This window comes from Oreochromis niloticus, linkage group LG6 (assembly GCF_001858045.2).
Source record: "Oreochromis niloticus isolate F11D_XX linkage group LG6, O_niloticus_UMD_NMBU, whole genome shotgun sequence".
Lineage (NCBI taxonomy): Eukaryota > Metazoa > Chordata > Actinopteri > Cichliformes > Cichlidae > Oreochromis > Oreochromis niloticus.
In genome coordinates, this window is record NC_031971.2 from 17,925,525 (window position 1) to 17,943,637 (window position 18,113).

Genomic DNA, 18,113 nt, shown 5'->3' on the forward strand with positions numbered 1-18,113 from the left:
AACTTAGAGATATTCATCTCCTGTTGAAAAAACTGCACCAAACACCAAAAGATATTGATGCTTCTTTCCCATGTTTTTTTTTTAACGGTCATTCCCAATAAAACTAACTGTAAGATGTTTAACTACATTACTGTCTGTATTATTGTTAAAGTCCTAAATTATCACCTTTAAAGTGTTTGCACTCATAACATCATGTATAGTAAGACAGGCAGGGAGAACAGCACTGAATGGGAGAGGCTTTGAACAGATGACATACTCAGTTCAATTCAACATAAAAAACTTTAAGAATGCACAAGCATCTACCTAAAATCTATTTACTTAATCTATCATCTGTGATATTATTATGTACAATTATAATGTATTGTTCCTCTCCCTTAAATAAACAGGCAGCCTTAAAGTTTGAAATATTCATATACATAAATGTGTCTATTGTCTCAGTGGCTGATAGTGCCCCACAGGCCTCAGTGTGAGCTTGAAGCCAATTATAATGTTTAAGTAGTTTAATGTGTAGGTGCTCACAAACAGATTTTGAATGAAAGCCGGGGAACTTCGGTAGCACAAAAAAAGTGTCTATTCTTTGTGCCCATATGGATCAGTCCCTCGTATTACCATTATTTCCTCCTAAGGTGTTGCCAAAGGCACCAAGTTAATACCTGAAAAAGCTGCAGCAATACACAAAAATATAAACAGTATTCTAATTACTTGGTGACAACTTTGCTTTTAGCCTTTAATTGGCTAGTTATGTAGTTAACAGCATATTCCATAAATTACCATGCCATAACTAACTGCCATAAAAGCGCTGCTGTACTGCATCACACTCAGTGCATTTCAATAATTTATCCCATGAGTTTGCTAGCTAGCAAAAAAATAACTTTAAAAATTAGCATGTGTAACGTACACATACTCAAAAATTATTTAGGACTTGCGCAAAGTCCCCCATTGTGAAAAGGTGCAAATCCTTTATGCAAACTATTCAGGTGGATTTGGTCCTTGTCTTATCCATGATGACCTCCAGGTATGTTATTCAATCAGATAGTTATTTGTGGTGAATGAAATACAGGTGAAAAAAAACCAAAAACCAAAAAAAACAATATTAAAATTCAAGCATTTTCCAGCACCCGCACGAACCCTGTTACTAAATCAATATTAAATGTATTTGTTTAAAGAACATATTTAATACATATTAATAAAATGCATTTTGTATTTACTGTTTACCTTTTTCTAACAATAAAATTTGATATGCAAAACTACTAAAAAAATCAAGGAATCAAATGAAATCAAGCATTTATCTGTTATGCGTACACAACACTGGCTCATGTGTTTGGTGACTTTTTCATGCTTGAGTGATTCATAGATCAGCGTTAAGTAGCTTTAAAAGAAAACATTCCTCTGTACAAAGACTAGACCAAAGAACACTGAATCACTTTCAGAAAGCCTGGACAAAGCTTTGCTCAAGACCACTTAAAAATGACAAAGTTTGACTAACTTGAAAAAAAATACAAACAAATGAGAAAGAAAAGAGGGGCGGCTCAAGACTTTTGCACAGTACAGTATAAAGGTGACAAATAGACAGCCTTTTAAAATTGTCATCTCACTAAGGTCAAGTTTCTGATCTGTGTCACCCTCATTGATTTGAAGTACATCAAAATGAGTTAAACAAGCTGTACAAATGTCCACCAATCAAAAATAACAACTCGGTTACTTTTAATGAATTCAATCAATCACAATCAATCAAAAAGCTGTTTTGTGCATTTAAAAATGAATAACTTCACAAAAACAAACAAACAAGTATGCTAAACATTAAACTGACTGTGCTGCTGTCAACTGAACTGTTTATCAGTAAATGTTACTGTTTAGCTCAAAGAGGAAAATCAAAACCTAAAAAAAACAGTTTTGATGACGTTGCAAGTATCAGAACATTTCTTTCTGAAATATAAACCACATAACTGTATTATACAGCAATAAGTCATGAGAATCATTAATTAAAGGCACCCCGGTCCACATAGGGATAAGCCAAGAATTCTCCCAGTTTATTGCCTTGAGCGTCGTAGTGCAGCATACGAAAGCATTTGTCACAGAAGAGACATGGGTCGCTCGGAGCAAACTGGTCGTTGGTGGTATACCATCTAGAAAGACGGGACACGTGATCAGCCTTTAAAAATAATAATAATAATAATAATAATGATAATAACACAAAGCTTCCGTTGTTAATGCAGCGCCTGATGTCTCCTCACCTTCCAATGAAGACATGGCAGACCGCACACTTCTGGGTGAGGACTCTGTGCTTGTGCGTGAGCAGTGGGTACAGATTCTTGTCTAGACAGTCGTTCTTGTGGGCCAGTCTGTAATGGGTAAAGAGCAGGGAAGAAGACGACATTCTCAGAGGCTGTGAGCGATAGGCACACAGATTTGTCTCACATTCATGATATCAGGAGCTGCTTTTATGTGCGGTCGCCCTGCTTACGCCAACGCTACATAAGCTCGAAGACAACTACGCATCCGTTAGTCTTGTGAGACATGTTAAATTCCATCTGACAATGAGACGCATTGTCAGATGGGATTGTCAGCTGCATCTCGTTGCAGCTGATAAATCCACCTCCTGCACTACAGTAGTAATCAGTTTATTACTTTACGGTTTATTAAGCACAGGGTTTGATGTTAACTCAAACCAGATAGGCATGCGGATTTCTTATTCATACCAAGCATCTTATTCATGAGTAGCTGAGATAAGCTAAAATGACCCTGTTTGGCTGCATGGTTATTTGGTTGTGGTTGTGTGATTATCCGGATGTACTTTACTGTGAACAAGAGCTGGAAACTTAATACATTACCGGACTAACAGAAGATAAACATTTCGATGACTTTAGCTCGAACTTTTCAACTGTGACTTATTATCGACAGTGTATAAAGCTGTGCTTTATACACTGTCTCCTGTTTTCCCCTGACATGGTTGAAATTTTTTTGCCAGTAGCCGATAAATATTGGCTACTGAGCGAGACGTTAGGAAAGAACCAGGTAAATGTTAATGACTGAACACTTTCACCTTCAGCTATTCAGCTGATATCTATCCATTTAATGTTCACAGGACACAGTGGGCCAAATCCTTCTTGATTTTATGTAGTGGTTCAGTAAGCTTCCTAAGCCTCCTTCCTGGTAGAGCCAACAGTACTGCTAGAACCATGAAATAAAACCAGTTAATCAGTTATTTAAACTTCAGGGGGCCTAGTTTCATTATTACTGTACCAATTCATCTTAAAGACAGCTGTAATTTAACTGTTGCTGAACAGAGGAGCAGGTGTATAACGCAATCCCTGTGTAATTTGTTTTGACTGACAGCCCCAAACAGAATATGACATAAATGTCATTCGAGGTTGTAATAGTTATAGCCAATACTGAGCAAGAGTTGGAGTGGGCTCTGTAAAGAAGTTGGATCACAGAACTAAACAATGAGTAGCACTAACCTAACATCTGTGATGATGACCAGATGTTCGCAGTCGCCCTGGTGACAGTAGAGATACGGGAATCCCACTTTGACTTTCAGATCTTCTAAAAGTGTGTCCTCCATCTTGGCCTGGCTGTAGGATGGGAAGTTATGGGACTTAGCCCATTCAATTGTAGTCCTGCATCATAAAGCAAGAGGAGATAAGATGAGAAAAGATGTCCGTTATTCATCCAAAAGTTGGCAAATCCCCTTTTTTATAACAGTTAAAAATTAAGCTAAACACAGCAAATGTTTAACAAACAGTATCTATGCAAAGAACAGTTTGTAGCTTAAAAAAAGAAAACAGAAAACAATTAGGGTTAGCTGAAATCAGAGTAAATATGATAAGGTAAAATAAGTGTAAATTTTAAAAAAAAAAAAAGCAGCAGCAAAGAGATGGCAGCGTGGAAAGTCACAGCTAAACAGAAAAGTATAATAATAATAAAAGATTAAAGATAAGATAAAAAATTATAAAAGTGAGCTGAGATACTGAGATGAAAATAAAAAGATAAAATAATATTTGGCTTATATTTCATGGTTATTTCACAGAATGATACATAATTTTGCACAAGAGTGCTTATGTCAGTGTTGGATTTATTAAAAGCACAGCAAATATCAGATGACGAGTCATTTCAGTTCATTAAACGCCTCCCCACCTCACCATAACAGATTAGCCTGAAAAAAAATACCAGGGGAAAGATACACTTCTTAATATAAATTATGCAAAACATAGATTTCTAACAAAAAACCGACCCCAAAAAAACATTTGGATATCTCAAAATCTCAGTCCAATTCTATCCTAACTGCAAAACTGTGCTTTTTACAGGCCTCCAAATCTGCTATTTGCAAGCCGGCATTCAAATATCTTCAAGCATCCTTTATTCGATGTTAATTTGAACTACACTCCTGAGTCAATATTCACAGAGCCATAGCACCAAACAAAACTGACCTAGCTTAAAATGTTTTTTAGAAAATGGAATTTAAAAATTATACCTGAAAAAATGTTCCTGATTGGATCCTGGGAGGAGGCACAAACCAAAAAGGACCTATTAAGTAGAACTTTCCTCTGTCAGATCTGAGACGATCAGCTGGAAGGTTGTTGGACAATGCAGTAAAGTGGCTTAGTGTGTGCTGAGGTGTAGATTGCAACGTTTTGTGACCTTAAACTAAAGAAAATCTACAGTTTGCTTCTGTTCTTTAACAAGTTTCATGAGAATGCTACACAACAGACCAAAATGCACTTTAAAGGGCTGAGCATTTCTCGGGATCGCATCCTCATTCATCATTTTAACTGAATTTATGTCTCTAGGAAACAGACGACTGTATCGATATTACCGTGGGTTGCAATCCAATGAATAAAGACACTAAAAATATCAAATCCGCTACAACTCTGTCTTCTTTATTTACTGTGACGGGTTTACATTTCATAAATGTGAACAGTTTGCAACGATCAGACTAAGTACACTCTTCAAGCTTCTATTATTATCATCCGCTTTCATAAGCTGCAGATATCACAGTGATTATTGGAGCGTTTCAAGTTATTTAACAAATCATTAAATAGAACTCTTTAATAGACCTGGTATTTATAGAAATCCTGCCCAAAGCCAACATTTAGATATTTGAATCCATTTCATTTTACTAACCTTTCCATGGCTCTCAGCTCCAAGCCCATGTCGCTCCTTAGACACAGTTTATAAACTGCTGAGCACTGTAGAATTATTAAACCTTACTTAAACAGATCTAATAATTTTATTGTTTGGAATTCTTTTCAGACATTTAGGTCCATGTGCTTTTGGGCAGCAACCTAATTTTTGGTATTTTTGCCTCTGCACCAATGCACAATGCAGATGAATGAAGTGCAGACTTTCAGGTTTAACTCAAGGAGCTGAATAAATATATTCTATTAACTATTTAGGAATTACAGTAATTTTTATACAAAGTCTCTCATTTTCAAAGGCTCAAGAGTAATTTTCAGTTTTGGACCCAAAGCTATACTTTAAGACTTTTTAACCATTTTTGCAATTTACTCAAATAAAAACTGAGAACAAATTTAAGGTGGCACAGAAGAGGTTAGCACAGACTAGCACTGACTCCCACCGTCATCTCACAGAAAGAAGGTACTGGATTCAAAATCACTGGCCAACTGCTGCCATCTGTGTGGAGGTTTTACTTCTGCCTATGTAGGTTCTCTGGCTTCCTCCCACAGTCCAAAGAGAGGCATGTTAGGTTAAAATGGCTATTCTGGTTAAGTGTCAGCGGTCGTTTGTCTCTCTGTCTTAGTGACAGGCTGTCAGCCTGTCCAGGGTGTACCCTTCCTCTCACCCTATGACAGCTGGGACAGGCTGCCAACCTCCTGCAACCTTGATTTGGATAAGAAAATGGATGACTGGACATACAGACGAATGAATAATTGGAAAAAACAATCCAATCTAGCGATTGCTGCATATGCCTGCAAGTGTTTTGAAATGAAAGCCTTGTTAAGAAGTTAAGGGTTTTCAGCCACTGTGGAGACAGGACTGTTAATATGAAATGATTGAGCTAAATTTGTTCAAGTTAAGCATCTTGAGGGGGCCATGTCAGGAAAGCTTCCATGTTACACTATGATACATTTTTTCCTAGGTCAGCCTTATTACATTTGCAATTCATTTGCTCATGTTGCATTTCATTTTCAGAGGAGACACATGAGTGCAGGTGATAGCTGTTTTGATTGGCAGCCCTGTGCAGGTGAAATAAAAAGATGTTCTACTCTCTAAATAAGAGCAGATTGCAATAAATGATAAACTGAATGATCTCTCTTTAAACTGTCTAGTGAGTGAGTCACTGCTTGCTTTGTTATAATCAACCCATGACAAAAGGAAAAGCAACATGAACAAATGAAAATGTTAGTGCTAGTCTTGCTTACATTAACTTGACCACTTCCTTTGGTCAAATAAATAAATAAATAAATAAATAAATAAATAAGAGGCCCGTTTTTAATACCAGCCTTCTACAGATTTAGGTCTGCTGCCTTCAACAGTTGTAAAAGTCCTGGTTAAGAAATGCATCATCTTTAAAGCTTCCTAAAGCAGAAGGTACTTACGAGCTGATGTCCTGGCACTCAGGAAACCGCATGTCATTGTAGAAAACTCCTTCAAAGAAGAAGAAAGCTGACTTGTAATGATCCTGAAAAAGAGCACATCAAAATATTTTTCTCTAGCTTACAACAGATGCATTTTTTTAATATATACATACATGTATGAGAGTCCAGTCACACTAAATGCACAGAAACAGTTACATTTAGATACGGAGCACGGCGATATTGTTCTGTTCGGGTCCTGTATTTACCTTGCTGATGAATTCTGGAGCCACGTCAGGCGTGTTGCTGAACTCTCCGCACACTTGCAAGTCACTGACGCAGCAAACAGCATCCCTGAGCTCTGCCAAGCTGTGGGAACCCGTCATCAGGAGAGTCATGTGGGGTCTGATGTAGTTAAACTGCAGGAAATGCGCCATTAAAGATGATATTCAACAACAACACGCAAGACTGTGGCGCTTTTTTTTTTTTTAACAGTTTTGCCAAAAGAAACAAACAAACAAAAAATGTAACCCTCACTTTGTCGAACACAGCTGGGTAGTAGACATTGATGGTTAGAATGATCTCTCCTTCGGGGACCATGTCAGTCACCGTTTCTGGTTTCCTACCAATTGTTAAACGCTCCTGAAAAATAAGAGAGAGAACCAAGCCTCACGTTTAGATACAAGATGAAAGAGAGAACTAGAAATGTCTGGGAACCTGTCAAGAAGCCCCAGGGGATAATAAATTACACCTACTTTAGAGCGAACAGTAAATGCAAAGGTTAATTATGTAATCTCAGTCCCTAGCTAAATTCACCCACCAGTTCATCTGCATAGAGGTCATGTCTGTTCTTTTTAATCTTTTTAAGAGAAGCTCTGTGGTCTTGCCTCTCCTTCCTTTGCCTGTATTAAAAAGAAAAGAAAAAACAAATCACATTTAAAATCGCATCACGATACTGATCAATCGTTGACAAGCATTTTTCATTTGTATGAACTGAAGTAAGGTCATACACTAGTGTTCTTAATGTGGGGTCTGGAGGTACAACTTCTGTGTCGGGCTGCTGATCTTCAGGATGACATCGAAGCGAATCAACACTTCAAAAGAAAGAATAAAAACAAAGTCATATGATTATCTTTGGTAACAAGAAGAGATCATCTTCACAGAGTTATCAGGTGAGAGTCATGCGAGTATCAGAATCGACAGGACTTTTTTTGACCTTTTGTTTCATAACAGCCATCGTTTTACTTGCAGCTCAATTCGTGTTCGTGAATTTGCACTAATTGATGAGCCTACTGTGAAACTCCTGGACTGAAATCAACGTTTGAAATAATCATTTATTTTAAACGCAACCTTCCAGTGACCACAAACTTGATGAGACACAATAAATAAACATCACCCACTGTCATCAATAAATATCATTTTAGTCACCAAAAAAGGATAACAGCCGATAAATCGGCCCATCTCTGTTTAGTTTACAGACTGTGGAAGGAGTTTATATTTTCATTCATTTCGCTAAAGAAAAATTAATAGCGTTTTTGTTAACTGGATCAAAACCAAAAAATAAAACATCAATTTAGTTTTTATGGAAATTATAATAAAGATTTTACAAACTATACGACTAATCAGGGAAACAGGGATCAATTTATAACGACATCGACTGACTTAACCCCATAAACTAAAAAGCTATAGTTGTAATTGACATTTTTACACGACTTACTTGAACGTAACATGTACGTTGTTCTATATTTCAGTGTCTTTACGCCAACCTCTGCAGTTGTTTTCCCTCTATGTTTGACCACGTGGTGGTTTTTGTTGTATTTTACGGTACTTTATGTTTCTGCAGCACTTTGGGACGATCTGCAAATCTTAATTTATAGAGTTATATAAATAAATGTTACACACCACCTCCACGTTTGGTGTGTTTACTATCACCTGTTTTGGGACAAACTGGATTCAGCTATTAGCTACTACACCTCATTATGTAATTTAACTAGTATTCTTATTACCAGTTTACCATTACAATTACTGCAACTGAACTTCATTACCATTAACATATTATTATGGTGCACATGCCTGGTCTAAACGTTTATGAAATGTTGCTCTTGGCTACCTGCACACAGCCTTAAGTTCAGCCATGGTCTCCGCACTGACCCCCATCTCTCTAGCAAAGTTAGCATGAAATGCGTCCTCGTCCGCCTCCTCATACGAGTAGTCGCTCGGCTTCAGTCTGCTCAACCACTCCTTTTTAAAAGAGCCGATATGAAATGGTTTTGTATTAACATCGGGATATTCGTACTCCGGGACGTTCGTGTTTGCATCTGTCGTCTGCTCGGACGCCGCCATGTTTCCCGGAACCCAAAAGTGCGCCGAGAATCTTGGGATATGTAGTTTTAGCGCTACAGTGCCGTTTGAACCTTGTATGATTAGGCAAACGGGAAAAATATAGGACAAAAGAAAACCAACAAACGGCTTTCCAAACATCTGTTTCATATATTATATAGTACTGTGCAAAATTCCTGAGCCACCCCTCATTAATTTGTATGTTGCTTCCAAGGAGCCAGACTTCGTTGTAATTATTAAAAGTGATCTTGAGCATTAGTCCTCCAGGGTTTGGACACTGGTAAAGGCTCTAAATACTACATTTTTGGTTCAATTTTTGTCTCATATACTGTATTTCCATGTGTTTGTGCATGTTTCAGCAAATTGCTGCACCTCTGTCCTACATCACAATATAAAGCCTCAAGGGGTAGTTCAATTCTTCTGCACCCTTCTGTATCTACATTTACTGTACTTGCTTTTTTTTTCTGTAAATTTTTCACATGGTATTACAGTCCTGTTGTGGACAAGAATGTCAGTACAACAAAAAAATTTAGAGGAAAGGCTAAGGCTAAATTTGTATTAAAACAGCCTATTTATGTGAATGAGGCTATTTAGGCCTCCTTTCTTTCTTCCTTGACTTTTTTCTTCCTTATTAAATCATCAATGGACTGCTCTTCTAGTATGCTGTAATACTCCATCAGATCGATTCTCTGAAGCTTGAATGAATGTGTGTGAAGTAGCCTGGCTTAAGAGTCAAGGAAGGTGGTTGGTAAGCAGACTCAGCAAACATTTTAAGTTCCCAAAGATAAGCAGTTTATTTACAGTTACCTCCATAACGTGAAACTTAAACCAAACCATCCCAAACTAACTCATAATAACTAAAAACCAAAAATGACATGAACTGTGCAACACAGCTCACCTTTCCTCCCTCATCTGAACCAAGCTGAGACTGACTATATAGGACTGTCAATTCACCTTCAGTTTGTCTAGCCTGTACCACTAGCTTAAGCTGCTGAATCTAAAACACAACACAAATAGCCGAGAATCACAAAAGGCTCACTGCTCTCCTGATTAACCCATTTAAACAGTTAAATGGCTCTATATGAGAAAATATTCTCGACAAGTCACTCCATAATCCAAGAGACAAGCAAAAGAAAACATTCCTATGGAAAAAAAACCCCTCCTCTTGGTTTAGCCTGGGGGTGTCAGACATCATCAGCACTTTAAAAGTCTGGGCAGACCCCTTTCCCACACCTGGCCTATATGGTAACCAGAATAAAGAAAGAATGATAAGTATGAACAAATTGGTTAAATATGCAACATAATAAAATATAAAGCAACATATGATTGAATATTTGTTTTAATCTGCTGACTGTTTGATTCTGACTGCAACATAATGCTTGGGGGAAAAAACAAAAATGGTATAGTAAGTAAAGCAATGTACATTTGCTAAGCATAGCAAACGTACATGTAGAGAATAACGTGCTTTGGTATAAAATGTTGATACTTATTAGACAAGTGGTGAGTAGAAAAGTCTCCTAACAGCTCACTTTGTCACAGTGGGGTGTAGTGCAGCATGAGAAATTAGGAGAAAAAAAAACGCAGAAGTGATTTAGTTATGCAGGGACGTCACATGCATGCAGATAATCAGAAATGGTAACCCATTCCAAGTAAAACACCCTGCGTACTGCCACAGTGAATTTACGCCACATCAGCTGCATGGGGAACAGCTGGAGGGATGTACCCCTAGATGACATAATGGTCTTTTGTATGGGAAAAGGTTTTCCTCGGGTTCTCCGCCTCCCATTCTCATGCACTTGATACAGTTTTGAGATAAGTTGTACTTGACTATCTCCTTTTCACCTTTTCTTTGGGTTACCTTTTTCGCTCAGATTCATTTATCTATTATCGCTCATCTATTGATATATAACAAAGTCAAACTGGGGCTGATTGTCAGATCAAAAGTTGAGACATTAATTCACTGAATATCCAGGAAAATATAGCAGTACATTTACTTGTAAAATGTCTAATGTCACTCCTTTCAGTGTAGGAAAAGGAGTGCTTTTAAGGAGAAAAATTAAAGATCTCAGTATTGCAATGCTTTGAGGCAAATTTGTGGGCTGGTCCTAAAAATCCAGGCCACACCCAACTTCTTACCTTATAAATGGCAAACTACCGTTAGTCTGCGCTTGGAGTCAGTGTTAAGACTTGTTGAATTATTGCTACAGGGAAAGATATCAGACCTTTTATTTTTCAGTGGCTTGGTGTAACTGCTTTTTATTTAACTCAAGCATCAAATGGAGGGTGAAGACAATTCAGTACAACAGGTAGGTTCCCTCACAGTTTCTCTAAAGTAATGTAATGAAAGAGGCGAGCTTTTAAAGGTGAGTGAATTTTAATGGCTGTTTCTGGCTTAAGTGCTTTTATTTTAACTTTTATTTTGCATGTTACTTTGAAATATTAAAGTTAGATGATTTTTAAATAATAACACCAGTAGTAAAGATGGAACAAACGTAAGTGAAGGCTCTTTCTCCTATAATGAAACCATGTTGACAAGATAACTAAGGACCAGGGACTGAGAACAAAGAGCTCAGTTACTTTTACTTCCCTCTGGGTTTTACAGGCTGCAGTAAATCCAGTATTAAAAGCCTTGGAGGAAACTCAGGATTGTTTCATTTGTTTAAGATGCTGTGGCAAAGGGCTTCACTGTGCAGTTTAATCAACACACTGAACATCAGCTCTGGTGTAGAAAGTTAGCTTTTTATCTAGAACTGAAACGAATGAAAAAGCTAAGGTACACATTTTGGCAGCTTTGATTTCAAGTGTCTCTGCTTGTTTTCAGGTGGGTTTGAAGCAGCCCAATGAGGATGCAATGTAAGTGACATCATACAATGAATTTGCTTATTGTAAGAGTTCTGATGCATTTATCCTTCATATTTCAGAGTTATGCAACAAAATTGTCATTGCATTGCATTATGTCATTATTTTGATTTTGAATATTCATTTTTGACTCTTTAAAAAAAAATGTATTATTAATATTCAGATTGCCTGAAGAATTGCCTAAAATGGGTTTGGAGACAGCATTGAAAGAATGCTTCACTGCCCTCAATCTCTTCCTGAACAACAGGTTTGCCGATGCACTGGCTCTTTTAAAACCCTGGTAAGTCACTGTTGCTCTAACAACCTGACTATGTCCCCTTTAATTTGTTCATGTATTGGAGCATTATGACAGTGTTTGGATACAGGTTGTATTTTTACTCGGGATTTGCAAAAAAAAAAAAAAATCCCCAAACTTTGCTGCCTTCATATCCTCTAGGAAGAGTGAAAGTATGTACCATGCGATGGGCTACAGTAGCATTCTGGTGATGCAGGCCGCCATGACTTTTGATGCAAAGGACATGGATGCTGCCATGACATCACTGAGAGAATCCTTGCAGGTCTGCCAGAGGTATCTCAATAATTAGAACCACTATTTGATAATGTGTAAAGTTTTAGGATCTCTTTGGGTTGTAAAAAATCAGTTTCTTAACTTCTTTAGATTTCGGAAGAAGACTGGACTAATGGAAAGCTTGGCTAACCTTTGGTACAGACAACCAGCTGACAATCTGACAGAAGGCGAGTGAATTACTGTATCTGCTGACTTTACAGCTTGGCGAATTAATTAATTTGATCACCATGGTGAAACGTGACATTTTAATGGCTGTGTCACCTTATCTGCCATTTATTAAACACACAAACAAAAAGAGAAGATACAGACATTTGTAATTTTTTTTCCCACACATAACATGATTTTGCATTTCTCATTATCAGAAGAGATGCATGCAGAGCTGTGCTATGCTGAAGTCCTGCTGCAGAAAGCTGCCCTCACGTTCCTGGATGAAAGCATAATAGGCTTCATCAAAGGAGGGATGAAAATCCGACACAGTTATCAGCTTTACAAGTAAGAAGTTTGGAGGAGGTGTTTATAATGGAAATGGCCACCAAAAACTTTTTTTAAAGACATAATTTATTATTTGAATTAATATAAATATGTTTTTCCAAACCAGGGATTGCCAGGCCATGGAAAAAGTAATAAAGGATGAGGAAAAACAGAGAAGCACACACATTCATTTTAGGGGTGGGGTCAGCATGGGAATCGGATCCTTCAATCTGGTGAGAGCTACAAAAAGTTTAAAAAAGAGAGAGAGATTTGTTCTAAAATATTACAAATAGTTTTATTTAAGCTATTTAGTAACAATGTTATATTAATGTTTATTTATATTTTCTGTTACCAGATGCTGTCTCTGCTTCCATCCAGAGTCCTTAAACTGATGGAGTTTTTGGGCTTCTCTGGAGACAGGGTAGGTGAGACCACATACATACCATACCAACAGAGAACTCAGTAAGTTTGGACAGCAAGTGGAAGTGGGTCTGGAGAAGTGGAGCTATGCAATTGAGTATGAGGAATGAAAGTCAGTAGAGACAGAATACATGTGTGTGAAGGAGAGGGAGGCAGGCGGAAAGGTGAAGCTGTAGTGAAGGTAGACGAGTTTAATGAATGTAGTGAAGGAGGATATGCAGAGTGTTGGTGTGACAGAGGAATCTAGGGATGGGGTTTGACGGAGGCCAGTTATCTGTGTTGACGAGTCCAAATGGGAGCGCCCCAAAGAAGTTGTCCCAATTAATATTTTGTCAGTTTAAAGAAGAACTGAACTGTCTCACAGGAAGTGGGTTTGTCAGAGTTGAGAGAGGGAGCAACTACCAACAACCTGCGCTCCATCCTCAGCACCCTCACTCTGCTGATGTTTCAGCTCTACATCACAGTGATACTTGGTGAGCACACTGTAGGCTGGGGCTGTTGCTTCTCCTAAATTCAAAAATCGTGTCTAATCTTAAATAATACCAAAGTTATCATTCATTTGACTTTAATTAATGTGAAAATGATTCTTTAAGGGACTGCTGATGTAAACCTCAGTGAATGTGAGGCTCTGCTGAAACCCTACTGTGAAAAGTTTCCTAATGTGAGTTGTGGGTGTACCTTACTTCTCGTGCAGATATGAACCTTTTAATGCCTTTGTAGTGTAAAAACTCTGACATTTTTTCCTTTATAGGGGGCCCTCATGCATTTCTTCAGTGCAAGGATTGCTGTGCTCAAAGGAAACTTCACATTTGTAAGTACTCATGATGTCTAATGTATGTATTTATAGAACTTTAACTCATATAGTTATTGCTCTGTGTAGGCCCAAGAGAGGTTCTTGGCATGTATTGCGTCGCAGGAAGAGTGGCGTCAGATTCACCACCTGTGCTACTGGGAGCTGATGTGGGTCTACTCCTTTGAACAAAACTGGTTTGAGGCCTATCGATACGCCAACCTGCTCAGCAAGGAGAACAAGTGGTCCCAGGTATCTAATGTGACAATATCTCTCTTTACCTTGTAATCACATTACTGATTCTTTTCTCTATTGAAACCTTTCTGTTTCTTTCTTTTTTTCCCACCTCTAGGCCGTCTATGTATTTCAGAAAGCTGCCATCTTGAGCATGATGCCAGAGGAAGAAGTGAACAAGCTCAATGAAAATGTGGTGGAATTATTCAGGTGTGCAAGGAAGGAAATGATAACTATACTAACAGTACCATTCAGCTTGTATGAATTAATAAATAAAGTCACTGTGAAATGTGGTTTGAAGGCAGGTGGAAGGCCTCAGGCTGAGATTTGCTGGAAAGTCGATTCCAACGGAGAAGTTTGCAGCGAAGAAGGCCCAGAGATACTCCTCCTCCACACCCGTGAAACTTGTCGTTCCTGCTTTGGTGAGGACACGTTCTCCCAGTGAACTGATGTGTCTTTTATTTTTGCATTTGTAAGCAACAATCATCTGTTACCGCAGGAAATGATGTATGTGTGGAATGGCTTCACAATAGTGGGCAAAAGACCTGAGCTGACTGAAGGAATCCTGTCAACTTTAGAGAAAGCAGAAGAGCAGCTCAGAAATGATCCAAGTGAGGAAAAATTTCTAATCAGTGGGTGTTTTTTAATACTGACACAAGGCTTACAGTTTACTGTGTGATGTGCAGACCCATCAGAGTACCACACGGGCGATGAGTGTGTCGTCCAGCTGCTGAAGGGTCTGTGCTTAAGAAATCTGGGACGACTGGTCCAGGCTGAGATCTGCTTCAGTCGCGTCATCTCCAGGTGAGCTTGTCTTGATGTCACTGCAATGCACCAGAAGCATTAGAGTGGGAGTCTACTCAAAGTCCTCAGCAGAAAATTTTACTTCAACAATCCCTTCAATAGAATTACTTTTCCAAGAGCTGATTTTGTTTATTGTCCCATTTAGGGTTTCTAGAGATATCTAGTGTGAGTTCATTCCTAATTTTAAAGTGGTGTGTTACAACACTGCTGCAGCTCAAGAAACTTTTAATAATGGTGACATAGATAGTTACAAGATCTCACACTTCTCACCTGAACTAACCCCAAAAGCCACGGAATAATGCCAGCGAGGGACAGAGAGCCGAGGCATGTGCCAGTTTATCAGGATGCATGCAAGTGAGCCTTCTGCAACCAATCAGCACTGGGGATGAATCAGAGGAGAGAGCAGGTTAATGACAGAAAATCAATGGCAGAATGGTAGATGTGCTGACGCATCAATACATAAATAACAGGCATATTATTTACATTTTTTAACTCCTCATTGACCCCTTAACAACATTTAATTGTTTCTGGTCATCCCTGACTCTTAAAAAGGACGAACACAACTGGCATAACTGGCATGTTGCGCAATATATTTTAATTACATGTTTTAATAACTGATGATAAAGCTGGTTTTTCTGCTTGATTACTGATTATTGATGCATAAATACCTCATCTGGACAATTTTACCTCTCTGTGGTGTTAAAAATAAATCCTGTTAAGTTTCTTTTCTTTTCTTTTCTTTTTTCTTTTCTTTCTTTTTTTTTTTTTACAGTGATGGTGATATCAAGCATGATAGCTATCTGGTGCCCTTTACCATGTATGAGCTTGGCCTATTGCACAAGCAGAAAGGTGAAATCAACAAGGCCATTGCTGTAATGGAAAATGTCATGTAAGTCTTTTCAGCTCATTTTAAACTGTCTTTTAATTTAAATAAAAATAAACTTTTATGTTACCTTAAAAACAATGGACAACATTTCAAAAAGATGTTTTAAGTTTGAGTTGTTATGTAAAGCACTTTGAGTGGCCAGTAAGACCGGAAGTCTGCTATATTAACTCACCAGTCACTTAAGTAATTACACTTTGAATTTCGGTCAAGTACAACCACACAAACCCACACATGCAACACAACGGCTACCTGTTTGTTCTAGTAACATCTATAACCGGCTGCCATGTTACATATTACTGACTCTTTTTATTCTTTTGCAGGACGAACTACAAGGACTACAACATGGAGTCAAGGCTGCATTTCCGCATCCATGCAGCACTCAACACCATGGGCTCCTTTGCAGCCAAACTTCCACCATCACGCACGGCAGCTTAAGCGATCCCATTACATGAAACTTGACAGAAAAAGGGCTTTAAACCTGACATGGTTTACTGTGTTTCATCATTGTCTGTTGCCTTCAACTCTGAAGGTCCTTGGTCTTCTGCTCTAGGGAAGTTCTAGACTGGCCATCTTGCCGTAGACTGTATGCTATGAACTAAATGCCTCAAACTGCAGGCAAAGTACACAAGCAACCTAAGAAAGACTTGAAAATATGAACCTTTTATCTAACCTGTGTCTAAATTTCCTGTCCCCTTGGGTGTTTGTCCAAAGCATGCTGTGGTTTACTTTGCAAATAAGTTAAGGGTTCACTCCCTGCCTGTGCTTCACTTCACCTGGACGTAATGCTAAATCTGCAAATTATTTATTTATTTTTTGTTGTGTGTCATTGTATTTATGAAAATATAACCTATTTAGTCTATAATTAAATGAGAAACAAGTAAACAAAGACTCCTAGTCTGCCCTTATGATTGCAGCTTACATGCTTGTATAACAGAGTGCAGCCCAGTCATGCTCTAAGGTCCAACGTCCTTCTGTAAATAGCTGAGTGCCAGATGAAACAAAGTACTGGAATTGGCATTTTCAGAATAAATATTACCAATATTGTTCACAATCCTCTCTGCTGCTTGTGTTTGTGTGAATGTTTCTTGTTCTCGGGCCTCTTTAAGGGGAATTTAATCTCAGTAAGATCAAGTTAAGTGAAAATTTCTGTGAAAATATAGCAGTGGTGTTTGTGCATTTGATCACTGAAGGTGAAATAGCCTTTGATCAAATACACGATTCCCAAATCCATCACCTATACAAAAGTATAGGTGAGGTTGATGAAGTAAGGCAAGGCTGAGATTGTTTGGACATGTCCAGAGGAGGGATAGCTGATATGCAAAGGATGTTGATGATAGAGGTGCCAGGCAGGAGGAAAAGCGTAAGACCACAGAGAATATTCTTAGATCTAGTGAAGGACAGAAAGGGGGTTGGCGTGACAGAAGAGGATGTTGGGGAAAATGATTTGCTGTGGCGACCCCTAAAGGGAGCAGCTAAAAGAATAATTCCTGTAAGAGAAGAGATATATATATTAATATGACCTGAGCATGCTTCTTTTACAATTTTTAAATTGTAAAATGTTTGTGTTTACATGTGTAATAATTAAAATAATAATAATAATAAAAAATGAGGACTGAAAGTTTAAAGTCTTCTCACATATACCGGGAAAAACGTTAGCACCCCCCCCCAATTTTTTCGGCACTAATTTAAATCTCATTAACACAGCTGGTTACAGCCTCCACAGTCACCAGATTTAAATCCCTTTAGAGTTAGATCTGGTGACTGTGTGAGCCATTTGACTACAGTGAACTCAATGTCATATTCAAAAATGCAGTTTGAGACTATTTGAACTCACATGGCTTGTTATCCTGCTGGAAGCAGCCATCAGAAGACGTGCACACTGTGGTCATAAACGGATGAACATGATCAGCTGTGTGCTGGTAGGCTTCGGCTTTTACATCGTACTCAGGTGGCACTAAGCTGCCCAAACCATAACAAAAAATATAGCTAAAACCTTCACACCACCTGAAAACTTGATACAAGGCAACATGGATCCTTGTTGTGTTGTGTTGTTCATGCCAAATTCTGACCCTACCAACTGCGTATAACAACAAAACTCAAGTTTTGATTTTGTTTTAATTAACCTTAATGTGGGTAATTGTGTACATATAATATTGATATCCAAAAATATTCATGTTATGCTAGTAAAAAAGATTTCTGTGATAT

At 38.1% G+C, this 18,113-nt stretch overlaps 2 protein-coding genes and 1 long non-coding RNA gene across 5 annotated transcripts; 1 reads left to right on the plus strand and 2 right to left on the minus strand.

Annotated features, from left to right (window-relative positions):
* Positions 1-1,155: 1,155 nt before the first annotated feature.
* snapc3 (small nuclear RNA activating complex, polypeptide 3) lies at positions 1,156-8,912 on the minus strand. The gene is made up of 9 exons (XM_003452218.5): positions 8,647-8,912; positions 7,547-7,630; positions 7,357-7,438; positions 7,074-7,178; positions 6,806-6,955; positions 6,561-6,643; positions 3,462-3,620; positions 2,235-2,342; positions 1,156-2,126 (listed from the first exon to the last, which is right to left on the minus strand). Exons 1-9 carry the CDS (start codon positions 8,877-8,879, stop codon positions 1,979-1,981), a joined length of 1,152 nt encoding a protein of 383 aa, XP_003452266.3. The 5' UTR covers positions 8,880-8,912; the 3' UTR covers positions 1,156-1,978.
* A 2,141-nt stretch (positions 8,913-11,053) lies between these two features.
* Positions 11,054-17,744, plus strand: LOC100693456 (tetratricopeptide repeat protein 39B). 2 transcript variants are annotated; one of them, XM_003452269.5, is made up of 18 exons: positions 11,054-11,182; positions 11,698-11,729; positions 11,899-12,015; positions 12,172-12,303; positions 12,394-12,470; positions 12,666-12,795; positions 12,902-13,007; positions 13,130-13,195; positions 13,559-13,667; positions 13,788-13,855; positions 13,946-14,005; positions 14,075-14,236; positions 14,337-14,428; positions 14,520-14,640; positions 14,718-14,829; positions 14,905-15,022; positions 15,795-15,911; positions 16,229-17,744. In XM_003452269.5, the coding sequence occupies exons 1-18, from the start codon at positions 11,153-11,155 to the stop codon at positions 16,341-16,343; spliced, it is 1,764 nt and encodes a 587-aa protein (XP_003452317.2). In that variant the 5' UTR covers positions 11,054-11,152; the 3' UTR covers positions 16,344-17,744. The 2 variants fall into 2 exon arrangements, with proteins under 2 accessions (XP_003452317.2, XP_019215521.1); XM_019359976.2 differs by lacking the exons at positions 11,054-11,182; positions 11,698-11,729; positions 11,899-12,015 and having other exon boundaries at positions 12,204-12,292.
* Positions 14,650-18,035, minus strand: LOC102078802 (uncharacterized). 2 transcript variants are annotated; one of them, XR_003220550.1, is made up of 5 exons: positions 17,913-18,035; positions 17,743-17,787; positions 15,293-15,401; positions 14,884-15,042; positions 14,650-14,790 (listed from the first exon to the last, which is right to left on the minus strand). It is a non-coding gene; the product is annotated as an uncharacterized LOC102078802 (long non-coding RNA). The 2 variants fall into 2 exon arrangements; XR_266779.3 differs by lacking the exon at positions 17,913-18,035 and having other exon boundaries at positions 17,743-17,857.
* Between the last annotated feature and the right edge of the window lie 78 nt (positions 18,036-18,113).

Bases quoted from the DNA above. Each gene is read 5' to 3' on its own strand.
- snapc3 (XM_003452218.5), bottom strand. From the start codon at position 8,879: ATGGCGGCGTCCGAGCAGACGACAGATGCAAACACGAACGTCCCGGAG. The intron at 7,439-7,546 runs GTATGACCTTAC...TTTTTAATACAG, and splicing joins CCCACATTAAGAACACTAGT to GCAAAGGAAGGAGAGGCAAG. The intron at 6,644-6,805 runs GTAAATACAGGA...GCTCTTTTTCAG, and splicing joins CTCCAGAATTCATCAGCAAG to GATCATTACAAGTCAGCTTT.
- LOC100693456 (XM_003452269.5), top strand. From the start codon at position 11,153: ATGGAGGGTGAAGACAATTCAGTACAACAG. The intron at 13,008-13,129 runs GTGAGAGCTACA...TTCTGTTACCAG, and splicing joins GAATCGGATCCTTCAATCTG to ATGCTGTCTCTGCTTCCATC. The intron at 14,830-14,904 runs GTGAGGAAAAAT...TGTGATGTGCAG, and splicing joins GCAGCTCAGAAATGATCCAA to ACCCATCAGAGTACCACACG.